This window comes from Poeciliopsis prolifica, unplaced genomic scaffold, assembly GCF_027474105.1.
Source record: "Poeciliopsis prolifica strain line A6 unplaced genomic scaffold, Auburn_PproV2 SCAFFOLD035, whole genome shotgun sequence".
In the NCBI taxonomy this organism is placed as follows: Eukaryota; Metazoa; Chordata; class Actinopteri; order Cyprinodontiformes; family Poeciliidae; genus Poeciliopsis; species Poeciliopsis prolifica.
In genome coordinates this window covers 5,118,172-5,137,412 of record NW_026562410.1, presented here as the reverse complement: position 1 = coordinate 5,137,412, position 19,241 = coordinate 5,118,172, and the positions used below count along the sequence as shown (strand labels likewise).

At 40.0% G+C, this 19,241-nt stretch overlaps 1 protein-coding gene across 3 annotated transcripts in view; it reads left to right on the top strand.

Moving 5' to 3' along the window:
• The first annotated feature begins 3,756 nt into the window (after positions 1–3,756).
• pde8b (phosphodiesterase 8B) overlaps positions 3,757–19,241 on the top strand; it is a 39,512-nt gene continuing 24,027 nt past the window's right edge. The window contains exons 1-2 of one of the 3 annotated variants that reach the window (XM_055052434.1): positions 3,757–3,932; positions 18,807–18,863. In XM_055052434.1, the coding sequence (XP_054908409.1) occupies positions 3,882–3,932; positions 18,807–18,863 (108 nt within the window). In that variant the 5' untranslated portion in view covers positions 3,757–3,881. Of the gene's footprint in view, positions 3,933–7,156; positions 7,855–18,466; positions 18,731–18,806; positions 18,864–19,241 lie in introns of those variants that run through there. The other 2 variants (XM_055052433.1, XM_055052435.1) reach the window with 2 other exon arrangements.

The window sequence follows — 19,241 nt, the reverse complement described above, 5'->3', positions numbered from 1 at the left end:
CTTTTCAGACACACTAATGAAGTGGCATCACCAAATTCCCCATCTTGCATCATCACATCACGAATTACTTCACATGCGTACGCCTTCGACCTTTTTACATTGTGTCTTGAGACCACCGCAAAACTTGTACATACTTTCTCGACGTGTTTTTGAGGCAAATCAAACAAAAAATAACGAGAAACGGTGAAGCGGATGCAAAATTAAGCGCGGTTTTTAATTTCCAAGAACAATCTTCGGCCTCTTACCCCTAAATTAAACCATCTGAACCTGATTGCTTTCAAAAAGAATCCCTGATTGGTGAATCCAATTTAGCACACAAGTGATGAAATGATTCATCACACGGAGGCTGATAAAGATTGAGGACTCTTTTAGTTTTGTTTAGTTAGGACACACTAAAACAGCCCGTGTGTTTTTCTAACATGCACAGAAATGTGAATATTTAACGAGAAATCTGGTTAACTTGAATAAAATTAAGATCTGGGGAACTGCAGGAAAGATATTGTAAGGTTTTAAGTGAGGTTTACTACATCATTAAATGTCCAAATTAAACTTAAAGACAAATCATGACTTCAACATCATTACTCAGCATTATAAAAGAGATTTTAGTTATTTAGTGTGATGAAGACCCAATCTACCACTAACTATACTGCACAGAACTGCACCGCAGTGCTTATGTTCAGTTCATCTTGTTTATGCAGGTAAGCTAATTTCAAGTAAATTCAAGATCGAATCGATCTTTATTTAAGTAGCATGACTTGACGACCAAAGACGCAGAACTTGGACTGGTTCAAAACAGCTCGTAATACAGAACCGTCGCACCGCCACTGAACTATACCCTTCAGTCCAAAGAAAGACATGAACCAGAACCCGTTCGACGTCTTCTTTCACCTCCTCCATCTTGTTCTTTTTTTTTTTCATCCTGGGCATCCATGGATCACCGGGACAGCATCGATAAGGAGAGACAGCTCATCATGCTGCGATTCAGAAACATTGATGTACTTTCAGCAATAATACATGAAATCTCTTTTCCTTAGCAAAAAAAAAAAAGAAAAAACAAATTGAAGCTTTGCCCTGAGATGTAATTTGAGCTGAGCTGTTTGTCAGTGTCAGGAGGGGAGCAGATACAGGGCTCGGCTCGCAGTCGGGTCGCAGCATCGCAGTCACACTGATTGGCCCCGGCGCTGTGAATCTGCTGCTATCCCTGAGTAGATCATTTCATCAAACAGAAAAAAACTAATAAAAATAAATGTAAAAAACTCCCAACAAATAACAACTTAATACACCCTCTTTTTTTAGCTGCTGTGACAACGGGAAACAAATGTCGTACATAAAATATTAGCTCTTCTGATGTGCTATTTATTATATACTTAATAAATAAATTTAAAAACTGTATGTTTCTCTTGCTCTAAACTGTTCATCAATTAATCACTTTCACTAGGTTATCCCTAACCTTTTTGATTCCTCGCTCCATCTTCTTTCAGAGAAAATAGGAGGAACAATGGGAAATGTGCAACACCAGGAACACACCCTCTTCGGGGTGAAACTTGGTGGTGGCAGCATCATTCTGTGGGGGTTCTTTTCCTGAAATGCAGACAGAATGGATGGGACATTGGGTGGAAATAAATCCAGAAAGAAAAACTGTCTTTGACCTGTTTAGGACAAAACATGTTCACAAAGGCCTAGTCAAAGTTCAGCACTAACTCTAACTGACGGGCAGGAGCTCAAATTTGTCACTCTTATGCTTTCCATCCAATCTGACTGAACTTGTGGCTCCTTGTTTGCTTTGCATATAAAAAGTGGGCAGAAATTTTATTCATACATAACTGAAATTTGTAATTAAATTTTTTTATTTATTTATTTTTTTGGGAAAAAATTCTAAGAAAAACGAAAACTGAAATGAAAGGTCTGCTTCAACAGAAATTATGGTTCAACATGAACATGGATGATAAACCACAAAAAGACAAAAGCCTCGTTCATGCATCAATTTCATAAACCTCTGATTTCTATGTGTGTGCGTGTGTGTGTGCGTGTGTGTGTGTGTGTGTGTGTGTGTGTGTGTGTGTGTGTGTGTGTGTGTGTGTGTGTGTGTGTGTGTGTGTGTGTGTGTGTGTGTGTGTGTGTGTGTGTGTGTGTATGTGGCTTCAGCTCAGGCAGGGATAATACAGATTTAGACAAACAAAGGCCTGCTTATGTCAGGGCCGTTCAGCTGGCGATTCTTGCAGGTGAAAGCAGAAGAGACTGAAATCCAGCTTCCGGATAAACGGATTTCCGGCACATTCAGCATCTTCTGCTTTCTTCTGTCTTCCAGGAAAGTTGTTTTTTTCCCCTCTTCCCTTCCTGTCTGTCACTTTAAATGTTTGAATGACGTCTGAAGTCCAGAGGTGAAGCATCCGTTCTCGTTATTTGACATTAGATGACAAAAAGTGAGCAAATATTGTTTGATTAGTTATATTTCAATGATTATTATATTTAAAGCTGTCCGTCTTTCAGTGTGTGAGACCAACTGACTTCGGGTGCCATCTGCTGGACTTCTCATGAAACTGCAATAAACCAACTTTTACCATTTTCTTCAAACTGTCTCTCGTCATCAGTCCTAATATGAAAGGTTCACTTTATTTATCTTTACCTTTGCAATATAGATTTGTATTAAAACAGACTATATACGTAGAAAGAATAATCAATCACTCTTCATAAAAAAATACGACTACTTTTTTAATGTCTTAACACTAAAGAATGAGAAAAAAACAGAATGTGTTGCGCTCCTAGATGTGTGTTGAAATGTTTTTAAAATGTGAAGGTCAGTTTAAAAAAAAAACTTCACACCAAACTCTACACTTTCTGGCAAAGTGTAAAGTGTGCACCTTTAGCTAGCATCCAATTGATAGCTTGGAAATGTGTCCAGTTCTTTGTCTGACGTGGTAAATTTTCAAATCCTTTATTCTGTCAACTTCTTCCACAGGATGTGTATTTTAAAAAACTATTGAGTTGATTTTTTGATTTTTTGTTTCCCAACTGTTTGTCCATTGACCATGAGTAATTTGACATTAAAACAATTTAATTTGTTTACTGGAGGGTTAGCTAAAAGGTTTTGCCGCTTTGATGAGGTGATTTATTTTTTAGTTTTATTTTTGATGAAATCAGTTCATTTTGGAAACACTTTCTGTCACACTAGTCACACATCAACAACCGGACGTTGCCACCGGCGAAAACCACGAAGAAGACAACAACAGGAAGTAGTTAGAGGATCATAGCAAAGGGTGTTTTTTTGTTTGTTTGTTTGTTTTTTTAATGATTTAAAATCGTGAACAGACTTGCTGTGATTTCAATTGCGTTTCTTACTTAATGGAAACATTAGCACGACACTGGCAACATTTGCCGCAGATTTGTAATAGAAACGCAGAGGTTTCAGACAACCCACATGGAGCTGTCCACTTTCAGCAGACATCCTTTGTTGATTGGGACATTTGTCTCAGTTGGAGGGCTGAAACAAAATCAGAGGTCAGAAATGGTTCCCCGGGGGCTTTGGGGCACCGCGCCTGGACTCTCCCACCTGAGTTACGGACCCCAGTAGCTCCTCCAGGGAAACCTCTGGCCTTTGCACGTTTTCCTCTCGGACAGAATCGCTGAAGTTACAGCCACGGCTCGTGGATGTGGCTGAGCGCTCCCACGCCGCGGCGCGCTGAGGACACTAGGGCCGCACGGACACCGAGTCCGCCCGAAGCCGTCCGAACCAAGAGGGTCGGCGAAGTTCGACCAAACTTAACGGGACTCGGGGAAAGACTTCAGCAGCTCCCCGGCTTTCTGCGACAGAAAGAGCTGCGGCTTTCATTCGCTTCCGTTTGATTTCCAGCTGAGCGTCAGACCTGCGTGGCCGTGGAGACATGAGTGGACTGTCCACGGAGGAGGAGCTGTCCCTCAATGGACCCCTGCAGGTAGGAAGGAGCTCACAAACCCGCATTTTTCCAACAACGGTGTTTAAATGAACCGTTGTGCTTACGGTTGAATCTGCCAGTCACCTTCAACAACATTTACTTAAAGAAAAAACGATAAAAAGTGAAATATTTCTACTGTTTTCTTGGTTTAGTAAGTATTAGGAGAAACGGTGAAATATGTTGGACTCGAATTAATTCAGAAGAACAACTGATTTAGAAAAAGTAGCCGGATATGAAAGTTTTGCTAACTTTGCGGGTTAAATGTTTTGCTTTTTCGTTTTTCAAATACTGGTTGCTCTTAACAGGCCGACCAGCAGGGGGCGACCTTAGCAGAATAAACTGTGACGCCATTGACCAAAACACAGGGAGTTTAGTTTTAAAACCAGATAAGTTAGACTGGAAAACATTTTGATTGTTTGAAGGTATTTATTTTGGGACACGAATTGTTTTATTTATTTATTTATTTTTTTTTTAAAGAAAAGAATAAAAAAAGGCTGTTTAGAAAATTACTGGATTTATTAACAATTTTTCACACATCTACATGTAAATATAATGGGATGACAGCAAATAACTTTAACTGTAATTTAGATAACGGAAAATGAATTTTTATGCAACAAACTGTCCTTACTTCTCCCATGACTTTGATTGAGCCCTGCTACAAAGCGTACATCCGTTTCTTTCAAATGTCCAGGTTTTGAGATGTTTGCTCTGAATTCAATCTGAATCCTCGTACAACTTGGCGGCTAAAGCAACCGGCCTGAATGAAGCGTCAGTCGTGGAAATTGGGAGTTTTGCCGACGCTATCCAGAGCTACTCTGACACTAAATGTTCCGGTTTTATTTGAGATTTTCTGATTTTTATTTACTTATTTAGAAGGTGTAATTAATTTTCTGACCGATCACACTGAGTGATTATATAACGTCCCATGTCATTTTTCTATAAAAGTGTGGCGATTGTTGCATGTTGAGCATTTTGATGTGACCCAGTCGATGGTGTAACTCTAAGCAGCTTCTCTGGGCCTTATGAGCAAAACCACCCCACAGCATGATGCTGCCGCCACCATGTCTCACATTGAGGATGTGGTGTTCGGGGCGACGTGTGGTGCCAGCTTATCCTGTGTACATGCAACTTTCTGCATGTGAATCAGAGCGACTTCTTCCATTTGGTTGCCACGTTTCCGGGAATTTTACGGACCCATTTTGCAAAATCGTACACAGGACTCAAAAAGGAAACGGTTTGTTTACAATAAATACCGAATATGTACAGTGATGATAAGTTCTGGTCTCACGGTTCTGCAGCATCTGGGGAAAAGAGAGGTTGTTAGCACCGTTCAGACTGGCGTAGACAGGTCTGAAACAATCACTCCCAATGAATCGCGTTGGATCGATTATTGAGATAATCGTCAGCTAATTTATTTATCAATTAATTGTTAACTGGAGCACAAGAAGCCATTTAATTATAGAAAGACATACAGAGAGCAGTAAAAAAAAAAGCCAAAGCTGAACAAAAAAGTCATGCATTTAAGAGAAACAAAAGTTTACACAAAACTCTTTTTCTTGAATTAAACACAAATATTGTAAAGTAAATACATAATTTCTGTCATTTAATACCACAGTTAGCCTCAAGTTACATGTAACCTGCAACCCTAACCACACTGTCATAGTGTTTTTGGTGCTTTATGTAACAGTTATTTAATTCTCCTTCAGTGGATTAAATATGAAACAAAAAGAAAAAAAAACACAAAAAAAATGGCACTCGAGTGATTTAGAATGTGACTCATTCGGGTGTCTCCCAAAAAATTGTCACTTGGAGTTTTTTCCTTCCTTTCATGGGTTTTCTGCTCACTGACTGTCCTCAGAGATGGAGACAGAAGTGGGTGGAATATCATCTGCAACGAGTCGCTATGAATTTTCATGCTTTGTTTTAATTTGACACATGCCCTCAGTTTTCTCCTGCTGTTTGGTTGTAGAAACAGATTAAAACTAGGGGTCGGAAAAACAGCGAAGGCTGGGCGAAGTGGACGATTTCCTGCGGCCTGGAGGTTGATGGAAAGTTTATATTTCTTATGTTTTCAACGCGGTGCATCGGACACGAGTGAACGAGTGAACGAGTGGATCTTTGGACCGAAGCGATGCAGCAGTCCTTTCAAAACATCTTCAGCATCTTAAGCTGTTGGATGGTATCCAGATTTGAAGCATCCACATTTGAGAACAAACAGAGAAGGAAAACCGTGCAGTAAAACGCGTTTTATAACAAGTGTGTAATCTGTCAGAAGAGCATATTTTCACATCTTGTTAGAATAAAAATGTTCTCGTTTCAACAAGACGCCGCTCCTGAATTCATTTATTTATTTGTTTTCAAAAATCTGGGAGTGAAACGCTTAGCAAAGGACGACAGAGATGTTACATTTCTCCAACATAGTTTAAAAGATTCGACTAACAGGGACGTTTCCAAGACCTCAGTTTGGTGTCACTTGTCGATTGTGTCATCAATGCTCAGACTAGTTAGCATCCAGCAGCAGTGGGCTCACAGTTTCCCTGTATCAGCAAGTCGTTTCTCCATCGTTAGCATATTTAGCAGCGTACACGAGGTCAATTGACAGCGCTAAGACCCTCCCCCTGGCTCTGATTGGTTGTTTTTATTCAGGAGCGTGGTATTTCTTCACAGGGCAATGATAGAACTGGGAAAAGACGGAAAAGATTGATATTTTCTCATATTATCTGACTCATAGCAAACAGTCAGGACACACTGACAGTTTTAACAAAACTGTAAAAGACATATTTAAAAAAATAAATAAAATGAAAGCTATATGCTGCCTCTTTAAACAAGGAAGGAGTATGTTTTGAGAAAGCAGTCGTCGGGTTGAGTTAGTTAAAGCTGAGCTATTAGCCTAATTCTTTTCATGACCCGTATGGGAGCTGTGGTAGATTCAAGACATGAATTTTCACCAAAATAAAAAGTACATGCTTTTTCATAAGACCTTCATCAGTCTGACAACAGTACCTCCAATTCATCATGGCGGCAGTCGTCAAATGACCCCCGGAGTCGGAGTGTGACCTCCTGGGAGATTCTGCTCTGGAGAGACAGAAGTGATACAATGTTAGTCTGATGGAGGGACGGAGGGAGGAGAGAGGGACATGGACGGGGGCCAATGATCTGCAAGCAGAGGAACTAAATAATTTGTTGAGAGCTCTTTCTCTACCCAGACTGAAAAAAAATGGCAGCATGGCACAGAGGATGACAGGATGAAGAGCAGCCAGGTGTTTGAGTCCATATAGGCTATTAGTTTTGTTCATTAGATGCTCCCGGTTCAGGCCGTCATCGGGGGGAGTTGGGTACATTACTATTACTGTTATTATTATTAAAGCATTTTGTTCCCCCCCAAAAAATGAGAGCCACGTCCAAGACCGCGCACTAACGCAGGCTGAGGAGAAGCCGGACGCGTTTCTTCTCCTTGATGTTCCCAAACGGAGCGGAGCAGAGCGCGCTACTGGCTCGCGGCCGATGCCCGGAGGAGCGCTGCTGCTGCTGCTGCTGCGGCGGCGGCGGTGGACCAGCGGCAAGGCGGCACCCGAGAGTCGCTGTTCACTACCGGGAAATCTAGGCGAGCCTCGCCGAGGCTGAGGCTGAGGGCATGGGCTGCGCTCCCAGCATCCACGTCTCTCAGAGCGGGGTGATCTACTGCCGGGACTCGGACGAATCCAACTCCCCCCACCAGACCACCACCACCATCTCCCAGGGCACGGCGGCCGCCACGCTGCACGGGCTCTTCATCAAGACGGACGCGGCCGAAGCCATCCCGTCCGTCATCGCCTACCAGAGCCGCCACTCGCGGAACAACTCGCACCGGGAGCGGAGGGAGAACAGCGGGGGGCACGTCCGCATCGAGGCCGAGACTCAGACCAGCCACGCCAGCCTTAAGGTACCGGTACCGGTGCACCGAACGGATCCGCGGTCTGGTTTCTTTTATTTTTGTACCAAAGTTGTCTACGGCAGTCGCCGCGTCCGTGTCGTTAGGCCTTTGTGTTGTGGTGTCTCCACGGGAGGGCCCGATGCTGCGTGAGTCTGACGAGCTCATTCAGGCTCATTCATTGTGTCCGTCGGTCTGCATCGGGAGAGCTGCTGTGTAATGATGATGCTGAAGTTATGTGACAGTGGCTGCTTCGCTGAAAGGTCTGAGGCATCCATTCTGTCACCTGGCTCCAGCAGGTGGCTCATGCATAAACACCGAGCCCCCATTTAAGTTCTGATGACAGTTTGACCCATAGAGGTTGGTTTATTTTACCCAAACAGCTACTTAAAATTATATAGAGTCGAAACCATGTGGAAATGGCCCTTTGTTCAGGGCCGGATTTATAAAATGTTGGTCTGCGGGCTGTTTGGACCACTTTGTTTGGTGCCCTACCTCCCATGAATGTGTTACAATGGGTTGTTAAATAGCAGTTGTGTGCTTGAGTATTGTTTTATGATTCACATCATACGGGCTTAAAGTTTTATCCCGATATTTTACAGTTCTATTGTGATAATAAAAGTGACAATATAACTTTTTAAGGTAATATTAGTAGGTGACTTGTGGAGCAATCATCGCTCCACAAACACAAACACTGCTCTTTATAAAAAATTAAAATGTGTTTCTTCTGGACTTCAGTAACAGTAAGAAGTGTTATTTGTATGGCTGAGCTGCTCACAGTAACCAAATTTATTAATATTTTCAAATGTACTGTTATTTATTGATACTCTTATTGAAGGAACTGCGGAAAAATGTTTTAAAATTAGCAATAATTTTTAGTTATTCCTTATATACATACATGCATTATCAATCTGCACTGAGCAAGTGGAGGAAAATTGTTTTTTTCTTTTCTCCAGCATTATTTTACCCTGAGTAACCTGCTGTTTGACAAATGTACAAATTCTCTGTTAGGTCTCATTCTACTTTTCCTGTAACTAGCAAGTGAGAAATAACTTAACAGAAATGACAAAATATTGGTCAGAGTTGGTTCGATAAATTTCACGGGACAAAAGTTGCGGCTTACAGACGTACAAAGTAAAATTAAGTCAGCTTGTTGTAGGCATGCGCCCCAAAATCTAGAGTCCCATCCGATTTTAGGCCCTAATGCTAACGTCCAACCCGAGCTTCGTGAAAGGAGTCACTTGATCCTCGTGTCAGCTCTGCATCGTGTCATTCAGCTGACATCAGACTGTAAGTGCTCCTATTCTGGAAGTCACTTTGCATCTAATTGCTGAAAGTTATTTCCTTTTGTCACTTTGCTAAATGTTTGAGCACAGACATTTTTAGCCCTGCAGACTTCCCTTTTAATGTAACTGAAATTAACTCAAGACTCTTCTGTCATTCTATGTTTTGCTTTTACAGTTCACATATGTGGGAGCATCTTGCGTTTTATGTAGAAATTGTTGTTCAAAGCCTTGTGCTCAAACTGTTAAATGTGGAGATGTGAACGCAGTCTGAAAAGAAAAGTCCTTTGGGAAAAGTGATGGGAGTGACACAGTAAGGTGCAGTTTGACCCGTGAAAATGTGACATTCCTGCATTTGATGTAATTTTTCTGAAAGCTGTTAATTCGCTAGTGGAAAAATTTTTTTTTTATTTATTTGTTTTTAGATTTTATAACATTTATACAACAAAGTTTATGTGGCTTCATGTGATAGTAGCTGACTGTAATTTTAAAAGTTATGGCATACATTATTCCCTGAGCCAATACTTCACAGCATTAGAGGGCAGCTCTGCCTGGTGACTGCCCCACTCCGCTCCTTCAGACTAGCCAGCAGCAATTAGCAAACACCTGGTGGAACTGTGCAGTGGCTGAGCTCATTATAGAGGCTACTAAGAGAAAGGCTGGTAAAAGACGAGAGATGTTTTGATGGCTTCTTCAGGGTGGAGTTTCAGAATGAGAAGGAGTTTTTTTTAACACAGTGGCCCAATGCCAAGGCTTTAAATCATGACATCAAATTTTATTTAAGTCATATTTGATATGGGCATACATATAAAGCATTTTTATCAGAACTGAAAGTAATATACTTTACTTGATTTGTGCTTTGAAATGATTCAATGTGGCTGGAATCACTGCCCTTTAATCATGTGTAGAAAATAAACAGGACGTTGATATTGACCACATTTGTAGCAGAAAGAGCTTTATTTGCCCACCAGGAAGCAGGAAGTCCAGGACAAGATGCCCCCAATCTGTCTGAAGTAAGAAAACTACAAAACATCTTTCAGCTAGATTTATTTTACATAAATCGTTCTGATTCTATAGAGAAAAAAGCAAAAACAATTATTTTCTTCACTACATTCAATGTACAGGTTGCACAATTTCCATACTAGATTATTGTACTTCAGTTTTGAGGGGGTGCAAATAAATAAAGAGAGTGATGTTTAACACTCATTTGGTTCATTTTTTTATAGTCAAAGCCCTGCTGTTATATTTAAAGGAAGCTTTTATAATCCATTAGGTTAGGTTAATTTACTTAAAGGCTACTATTATATAAAAGTCATCTAACCAGAAGAAAAAACAACACAGAGTAACATGATAATGTCTTTAAGCTGGTGTAAAAAGGCCTAAAATCCAGCTGAGACTCGGCCGGTTTCCTTATCACATCCTGTGATAAAATTATATGGTCTGTGTGCTTCACAGTGATCCCTCTCATGAGGAGGCATGTGAACATCTTGATATTTATGATCAAACCCTAGAGGATATTGTTGTGTTTTGTTAAGCAGCGACGCAGCAGATGATCGAGTCATCAGACTCCCAGAGCACGTTAACCCATTCTGACCCGGCTGAGAGCGGGAACATCTTCCGGGAAGAAGCCATTCGAGCTACACATCAGCTAAAAGCGACAACAGCAAAAAAAAAAAAAAAAAAAAAAAAAGGACAATAAAAATTATATAATAATAACAGTGATAATAAAACCTGGTTGCTATAAGTACTTTTGACGTCCCTGGTCAGCACCTGGCTGAACCGCCTACAGTTTTTGGGAACATTGCTAGACGTCGAGTGGCTGGTTGATGTGAAATCTACCCAGTGTGGCATCCATCCTATCCACTGCAGCTTTAACGTTTAAGGAATAAAAGCTTCTCATCCACTTATCACCCAAAAAAAACTTGAGGCAGTCATTGTTAAAGCTGTTAAAGAAGGAAATAGACAGTATGAGGAACTGCAGGCAAGACATAGGTAGGGCTAAAATGATTAATCGGAATAATATTTTAATTGACTATTAAAATATTCTGCGATTAAATTAGTAACCGATTAATCATTAACTACACACATTTTGCTGACACCATAGTCAGAGCAGTAACTGAGCCAATGGTGTTGAAAAAATATATGCATTTTTCATTTCCGAATAAAAAAAAATGCCTTTACGTTCAACCCAAAACATGGTATGTTTTTTTTTTAGTTTTGTCAAGTTCAAATTCAATGAAAAGCAAAATCCTATATTAAGCACCTTTTGCTAACTAATTACTCATTTGTTACAAAGGGACTGATTTATTTAATTTGTGCTGTATTTCTAAATATTGTATAAAATAATCTTAAATGAAAGATTTGCAGAATGTGGTCATTCTTTAGCCGATTAATCGCTTAGTTGGCAGAAAAATGCACTACTTAAGTAGTTGTAGGCTTGCTTTTTCTATCAGAAACAAACTTTCTGGTTGAATCCAAGTCAAAAATGTGACATTAAATGTGAAATGCCTGCTGAAATGTGCTATACAAATAAAATTTGATTGATTGATTGATTATTTGGTTTCAACCATACACTACCTACGGGTTATCATTCATATTTAGTGACAAAAATGTAGCAGTAATGCGAAATCTCTGCATCTGTATTTGCTGACCTCCTTTTGAAGCTGATTTCTCCCTGCTCAAACTGACCTGTTGCCCGTAACTAAGCGTTAGAGATCCAAACTGTGGTTCTTATGGTAAAGATACACTGCGCTTGTTGTCCATAAATAGACAACAAGCAGCAGCGATTGCAGAACAGTGGCGGCATTGTGTTGCGGCCAGCTCTTCTCCGGACATTTTCATTCGGGCTATTCTAAGCCTCTGCCTACGGCATGTACTTCACCGGGACTCGGAGAACTACAGTCGTCTCTCAGGCGTTCGAGGAAGAGCCACTTCCTACAACGTCCGCCGAGTGACACTGCGTTTCCAACGGCTGCCCGCGGAGGATGCCTTGAAGTAAAGCTCCTTCAGCAGACTCTCATGGAGGAGCTGGCTTGATGCAACTTTAGTGGCAAATTCTGTTGGTTCATTCGATCAAACAAAACGTGATCCACTGATCTTCATGTAGGCTCACTGTGGCTCTTAAAGGTGTACTGTACGCGCAGTTTGCACCATGCTGCTACTCTGAATGTTTCTTCAAATATGATATAGTTTAGTGAAGTTTGATATGTTGGAAGATTATTATTATATCCACAGAGCGATGCTAGAAGATTCTCTGCAGTGGTTATATGCTGATTTCATATTATAACGTAGTGACGCTCATAGTACAAAAAAAAAATGCAATTGTCAGAAAAAAAGCAATAAATATTAATAACATTAGTTGATGAAAGCCTAAAAATTATATAAATCCACTCAGAAAATTGTTGAAAAGATATTATTTTCCACATAATATTGTATGTGTCATTTTATTGCAATCTGCACATCAGCAATCAGCTACTAAGATATTCTGGGATCGATTGGCAGTGGGCCTACTGTCCACTAGGGGGCTTTTGCGCTCTGTCATCGTTGCATTAAACTGCAGAATGAGAGAAATACTACACTGAATCACTATTATTATTATTATTATTATTATTATTATTCTGTCTTCCCTCTTTTCAACAGTGTAACTATCACTTTGTTGCCAGCACTTGGCTACTGTCATCTTTAACTGACAAACTCAAACTAGTGCCTTTATTTCCAGTTACAAAACGCGCACCGCTCTCCTCCCTGCGTTGGTTACGGTTTTGTCTCTGCGTAGTTTTATTACACTCCTCAAGATGTGAGGAAAGTAACAACATACCTGTTTACTAAGTAAAATGACAAACGTAGTGACGCGCAGTGATTTGGATGAGCAACTTTAATCTGGAGACTGGATTGGGAATAGGAAAACATCAGATGTTGAAAACAGGAGTCGGATTAGAGCAGCGCGTTACTACAGCCTTCCTTCTGACTCCTGAATGGAGGTGGTGACCAGAGGTGGTGAATTCCTGCAGATGGCATTAGGAGCATCAAGAGGAGGTAGAACAGTTAGGTTTTTTTGTCTTAGAGATTGTCTGTCAGGACTTAATGGCAGGCGGACTTGTACAACGATAAAAAAGGGAAAAGACAGTTTGGAATGTAATAATTAAAGTCATGGTTTCACACTTTATGCCAGTGAGATTGATGGTTTGTTTCATAGTCTTCCTGTGGCAGATTCTCACACTGAGCACTTATTTAAATACTGAAGATGCTAAAGGTTGCGGTGAGTGTTTGGGTTGCGAGGAAAAAGAGATTTATCATGGCATAGCTTCATTTTCTCATATAATCCTGTAATGCCTGCTTCTCCTTGCTGGTGTCTCTCTCCAGCGGTCTTTGGGTAAGAAGCACTTAAAGGCTTTTAATACATTTATAGATCAAGAGTTTTTTCATTGCCCACTCCGTGTGTGTGTGTGTGTGTGCATGTGGAGTGCGTGGGTTTGTCAGCTGCTCCTTTGCTCTTGCCCAGTTTCATCACCAAGAGATGATCAATGATGCCATTTATCATTAAAACCATCTGCCTCCCCCTGCAGGATCTTGATCATCCGCCATGGTGTTGATCACGCTCCTGTGCATGTGTGTGTGCACACACATATGTGTTTGTTTATATTTGCATGTACAAATGATCTGTTTAGCCCTCTGGTGAGTACAGCAGGAGTGTGAATGGTCACATGTAGAAGAGCTGATGCTGATTTAGAGATAACACCATGGGGGCTTTGTGGAGAGTCGCTGACTTACAATACACAGATCAGAGTGTTACTGGCAACTTCTCACCATCATAACTGTGCAAAAGTTCAAGATCAGTTGGGCTGCGGCAGCATTACATTCAGTTCACTCGATGAGACGATAGGTTTGTCGATATTCCCTAATGTCGGAAAAAGACAATTTTGTAAGTGAGGTGTTTCCATTAAATAAGAAACACAATTAAAATCACACATGAATGAGTTTGTTCACACAATATGGCGTTAAAAATATGCCGTGGCATCATCCTCCTAACACTTCCTGTCGTCTTCTTTGTCATTTCCACCAGTAGTAACATCCGATTGTTGGTCATATTTGATGTGGAAAGAACGTTTTCTTTCTAGTTTTGCAAAATACACCAATTTCAATACAGCTGAAAAAACCCACCTCATTCGAGCACAAACGTTTTGTAGTGAAACGTTAAGTATTGTCCTAATTTAGTCAGACAGTGAAAAAAAATGGTTATGCACATTGTTTAGAGGTGTTGTGCTTCTCAAGCTTGGCATCTTCATATATTTTTTTTCTTTTCTTTAAAAAAATCCCATATTGACTTGATCAGAATGCATTTTTTTGTGCAAGGAGAAAAGAAAAAAAGAGTTTTTGGAAACTTTTGGCTGAAATCTCTCCACACACAGTCATGCAGTGTTTGGTTGTAATTAGGCCTGTCACAGTTGTTACATAATCGCCGGCCGCAATTATTGGCGCTGACCGCAATCATTTCGTATAATGATCATAATCATGTATATTTACATGTATGTAACAGCTGGATGAAACTAACATGTCACTGTTCTGTCACAATTCCCACATTATTTCCCCCTGACTCAGGCTTTTATCCGGCCCTTTGAATGACATCATGCTGCTGCGCCCGTCCGTTTTTTTGTTTTTTTCTGCTCTGGTTTGACGGCACCTGATGGGAGAGTTGGAGCAATTGTCTGTCCGTCACTGTTGTTTAACCCCCCAGATCATTTTGATTAGCATCAATTAGCGACCTTCACGAGTTGATGAGAAACATGTGGAGGACGTGCAGATTGTGAACCAAAGGGTGTAAAGATTTCCCAAACCTGTTTCATTTCTCTGGAGTAAATGCAAACCATCTTGAGCTTTAATCACAGCAGTGCATGCCTGGTCCTGAACAAGTCCGGTAGAACAGCTTCATTCAAACCATTCTGGAGCCGGCAGTGCTCTGTTCCCAGAGGAGAAGATTATTGAATGTATTGACTTATTTGGACTTGATGAAAATACCCCATCAGATACTGTTAAGCAACGCTCAGATCCTCAAGTCTTTGAATGTCGGAAAGTATTAAGTTGAAATTTAATCACACATTGTGAGTATTGATTTACTATTAGCTTTTTGCTAAAGATGAAAACCTTTGTGCAACAAAAAATCTAGCTATTTATTATTAATTTTCATCTAATTTAGTTTGTTTGGGCAGTGTCATAATCACTAGCCAGAAATACAGTGAAGTTAATCAAAACGTTTCACTAACATATTAACTGTTCCGAACAAAATGGTGGAAAACTACCTTAAACCAGAAATATATGCAATTGCTTGTTGATTTCCATTACAAACTAACTGTGTTATGTGTCAAATGATCCATGGATTATGCATTGGAGTTGGGGGAAAGACATGCAGTGACTGTAGGGCTGTTGTAAGCCAGGGATGCACTGATCCAATTTGTTCCACTTCGGATACCAATATCTGAGGTTTAAAATCGTCCGATATGGATCGGATACAGAAAGACAGGCTGAATTGATTTGAAATGTTTCTTTTTTTCTTATCACACACATCAATGTCCTGAATTACAAATTTAGTTGATAAATGCACTGATAGAGCACACTTAAATACACCAGGAACTTCTCAAGGTTGGCATCTTTAAAAAACATTTTTTGTCAAATATAGGTAGGGTTGGGACTTTTACATATAAATTAATTATTTAGATTTGAATGCTTTTAATTAAGACATTTATTTGCCTTTTTCTTTGTTTTGTTTAACATACAAAAGTCCAAATGCAGAACCTTCGTCTTTCAGTTTCTGGTACGCCGGTAAATCTGACGCACAAGCGACATCCACAAAGAAAAATGGGATGGATGACAAAGCTACTTCACTTGGTCCACTGAGGATTTTTAAAATATCTTTAACTGGTTTTGTTTCATCATTAACTTCTGGAGAAGTTTTTGTCATGTTTCCATGAAACTTCATTGTTTTCACACTCCACTTAGAGCAAATCAACGAAACAAAGGACTTTTTTCCCGGCCATTCCTCGTAGTCTGACCGTGACTCTTGAAGAAAGCTGTTAACGTTTTCCCACATGACAAAGGAAAGTTATGTCAGAGCATCAGTAGATAAGTGAGAGCATGTCACTGGTTTCATGGAATCGCTGCAGATAAGACTGAAATGTGTAGCTGTGTGCAGACCGAGGTCAACCTCAAGTATATCCATACTATTGAAGGCCATGTGATCTGCAGATAAGATGAAGGCTCGTTGCAAGGATTGTGATCCAAATTACACCAAATCCTGTCTGAACAACAAAGAACTCTTCTGCTAAAAGTCCGGCCAGTGACAAGATAATCCTAGACGAGCCCCCAACTATGATAACTAAGAGAAAATTATTTTATATTTACCGTTTAAAGACATGACTAATGTTCTCTTTGTGTATGGAACCTTAGTTTTTAACATATTTATTTGCAACTTCACATGTTTTTTCCAGTTTCGATTTTTTTTTTCAAATTGAAGATTTGTTTTTTTTAGCTTCACATTTTTTTCAGTTTCAAACTTTTCTGATTTTCAAAATAGTTTTGTTGTTTCAGATCTTCTTAAATAAATTACATTATATTATTCATTAATAGGTGATAAAGTGAGATTAACTTATATGAAATATTGTACATTTTGAAACTACTGAACTATGGCACTTGTGGTTTTCTGTCCATGCTGCGTCCAAACATTTCAGGACTCAGATCGTTTAGAGTTGAGCTACAAATATCAATGGCCGAATCTTCCTTTAGTATTTGAGGCTTTGCAGCAGTGTCTTCATTTCATTCGCGACCCGAGGACACAAACACAATGTGAAGGCGTGTTGGTGAGGATGCGTCTGGTTGTAATTGCATGTTTTCAGGGCCCGTTTTCATGGCAACCATGATGTCCAGTTTGCAAAAATGTCTTTTTTAGAGGGCACTTAAAGAAATGCTTATTTAATGTTGTGGATTTAATTCCCAGGAAAATGAACTCAAATAGAGCTAAAAATCAACAAAACCAAAAGCAGTTGTATTATTTTTATTTTTCTACCTAATGATTTGTGTCATTATAAAAATCAATTAATGAGCATTTCCCCCTCTTCTTTAATCTTTATTATTATTATTTTTTCCAGCATGTCTCCTGTAACTTTTTTCAGACTTGTAAAATTAAATTAAGCCGTTGTCTTATTCCTCTGCTTTTTCTTTAAAACATCCTGTCTCCTCGCTTCTTCCCTATTGTCTGAATCCGTATAAAGTGTAAACACTTCGTCAGTCTTCTAAAGACTCCTGCATCACATCAGTGTTGTCCCTTCATCTACTTTTGCATCTGCAACAGACTTCTGTGAAATTCTCTCCAACCAAACCACGACGACTTCCCTCCACATTTCTGATGCAGCGTTACGTTTACTGAGCATTTTCTCTCCGATTTGTTCTCATGATTTGCTTTCAGACCTGTTCTGACTTCTGCTTCCTCTTCTTCCTGTTCTGTGTCACATCTGGCAGTGTCGTCCTTAAATAAAACACAATTACTTACTCAGGTTCCCGTGAAGCCGACCCCCGACCTGACATATTTGGAGTTTGCTCTTGTCCACATTTGACACGTTCAGCAGTGATTCAGTCCTCTCTGCTTCTATGCACTGTCTGAGATTCTCAAAGTGTTGGTCGTCTGACGATGCTGTTAGAAATTTGTAGTGGGTACTTGAGATTTCATGTGGGCAAAAACACATCCCTTTAGGTCTAATTACTGATGACGGATAGCGGCGTCATGGTGGGCGGTTGAGTCACCGCCTCCTACCTTCTTTACACCGTTTATATGACAGTTAAATAGCTTGTGCACAAAGCCAAACTCCACCACCTTACACCCTGACCTTCCTTATCCCTAAAGAGTATTTGCTTTGCCCCACAGACAGAACGCGTCCCCCCGGGCCTTTGTGGCGTATGAGTGCATCTTCTGTCTAAGACCCCTGCTTAAGAGACACCCAGCTCACAAACAAGTGGATTTACAGAAGCTAATACCAAAACATGACACACGGAGCTCCTGCTGTGTCAGCTACAGTATTTCATTACATAACGCACCTCTTGTTCCCTCTGAGCGTGACATTACCCGTGCCTGTGTACGCATATGCTTGTCAAGATGCACATGCAGCTGAGTTGCTCATTCACACCTGAGTGACGCATGTGGTTTAGAAGAAGTGCGTGAAGAGAAAACGCGCGCACACACACACGTAGCTGCAGCGCGGTGTGTGAGATGATCCCGCAGTGGGATTAAGCCGGTAAACCCGGCGGGTTCAGTCTGTGGCTAGGCAGCTAATACCCTCTAAAGAGGTTTGCAGCGAACGGCTGCAGACCGCTCTAGCTCCGTGAAAAATACCCATGACTGCAGCCTGGGCGAGTTGAACCGCAAAAGCTGCAGCGACGGATTCAGACGGAATATTAGGAGGGGAGAGTTTAACTCAGCACGTCTCCTTTCTGACAGCATTCGTTGCTGTGTGGACTTAAAACCGAAAGCAAGCAGAGAAGAAGATTAGAAGCACTAACAGACAGGTTGAACAAGACAAAAGCAATATGCCAATATGCTTCTTGACATCAATGGTAAAATGGTGAGAGATGCTCGCACCGTTTTTAGTTGTTTGTGTGTTTGTTCTCTGTTGATAATTATTTCTGTTTCTTCTGCAGGTTTCTGCCACAGAGGAATGTGTGGGACCTATGAGGCTGACTAAGGAACCAATTCAAGTAAGAGCCTGTAGCCGCATCGGCAAACACTAACTTTTATATAGTTTGGATCCATGGTTGAGGTCCACAGATTCAAAAAAAAGCAGACCACTTTTAATTTAATCTGCTATATATATATATATATATATATATATATATATATATATATATATATATATATATATATATATATATATATATATATATATATATATATATATATATATATATATATATATTATTTCCACATCTTGAACATGTTTGTGTTTTGTCATTTGAAAGTAAAATTATAAATATGTTGTTTAATAACTGATTTGGCACCTCTTCATAATTTCTGCGTATATTTTTATATATATTTATATATGGGTAATTTTTTATATTTAACTTTTTTCTTCACAG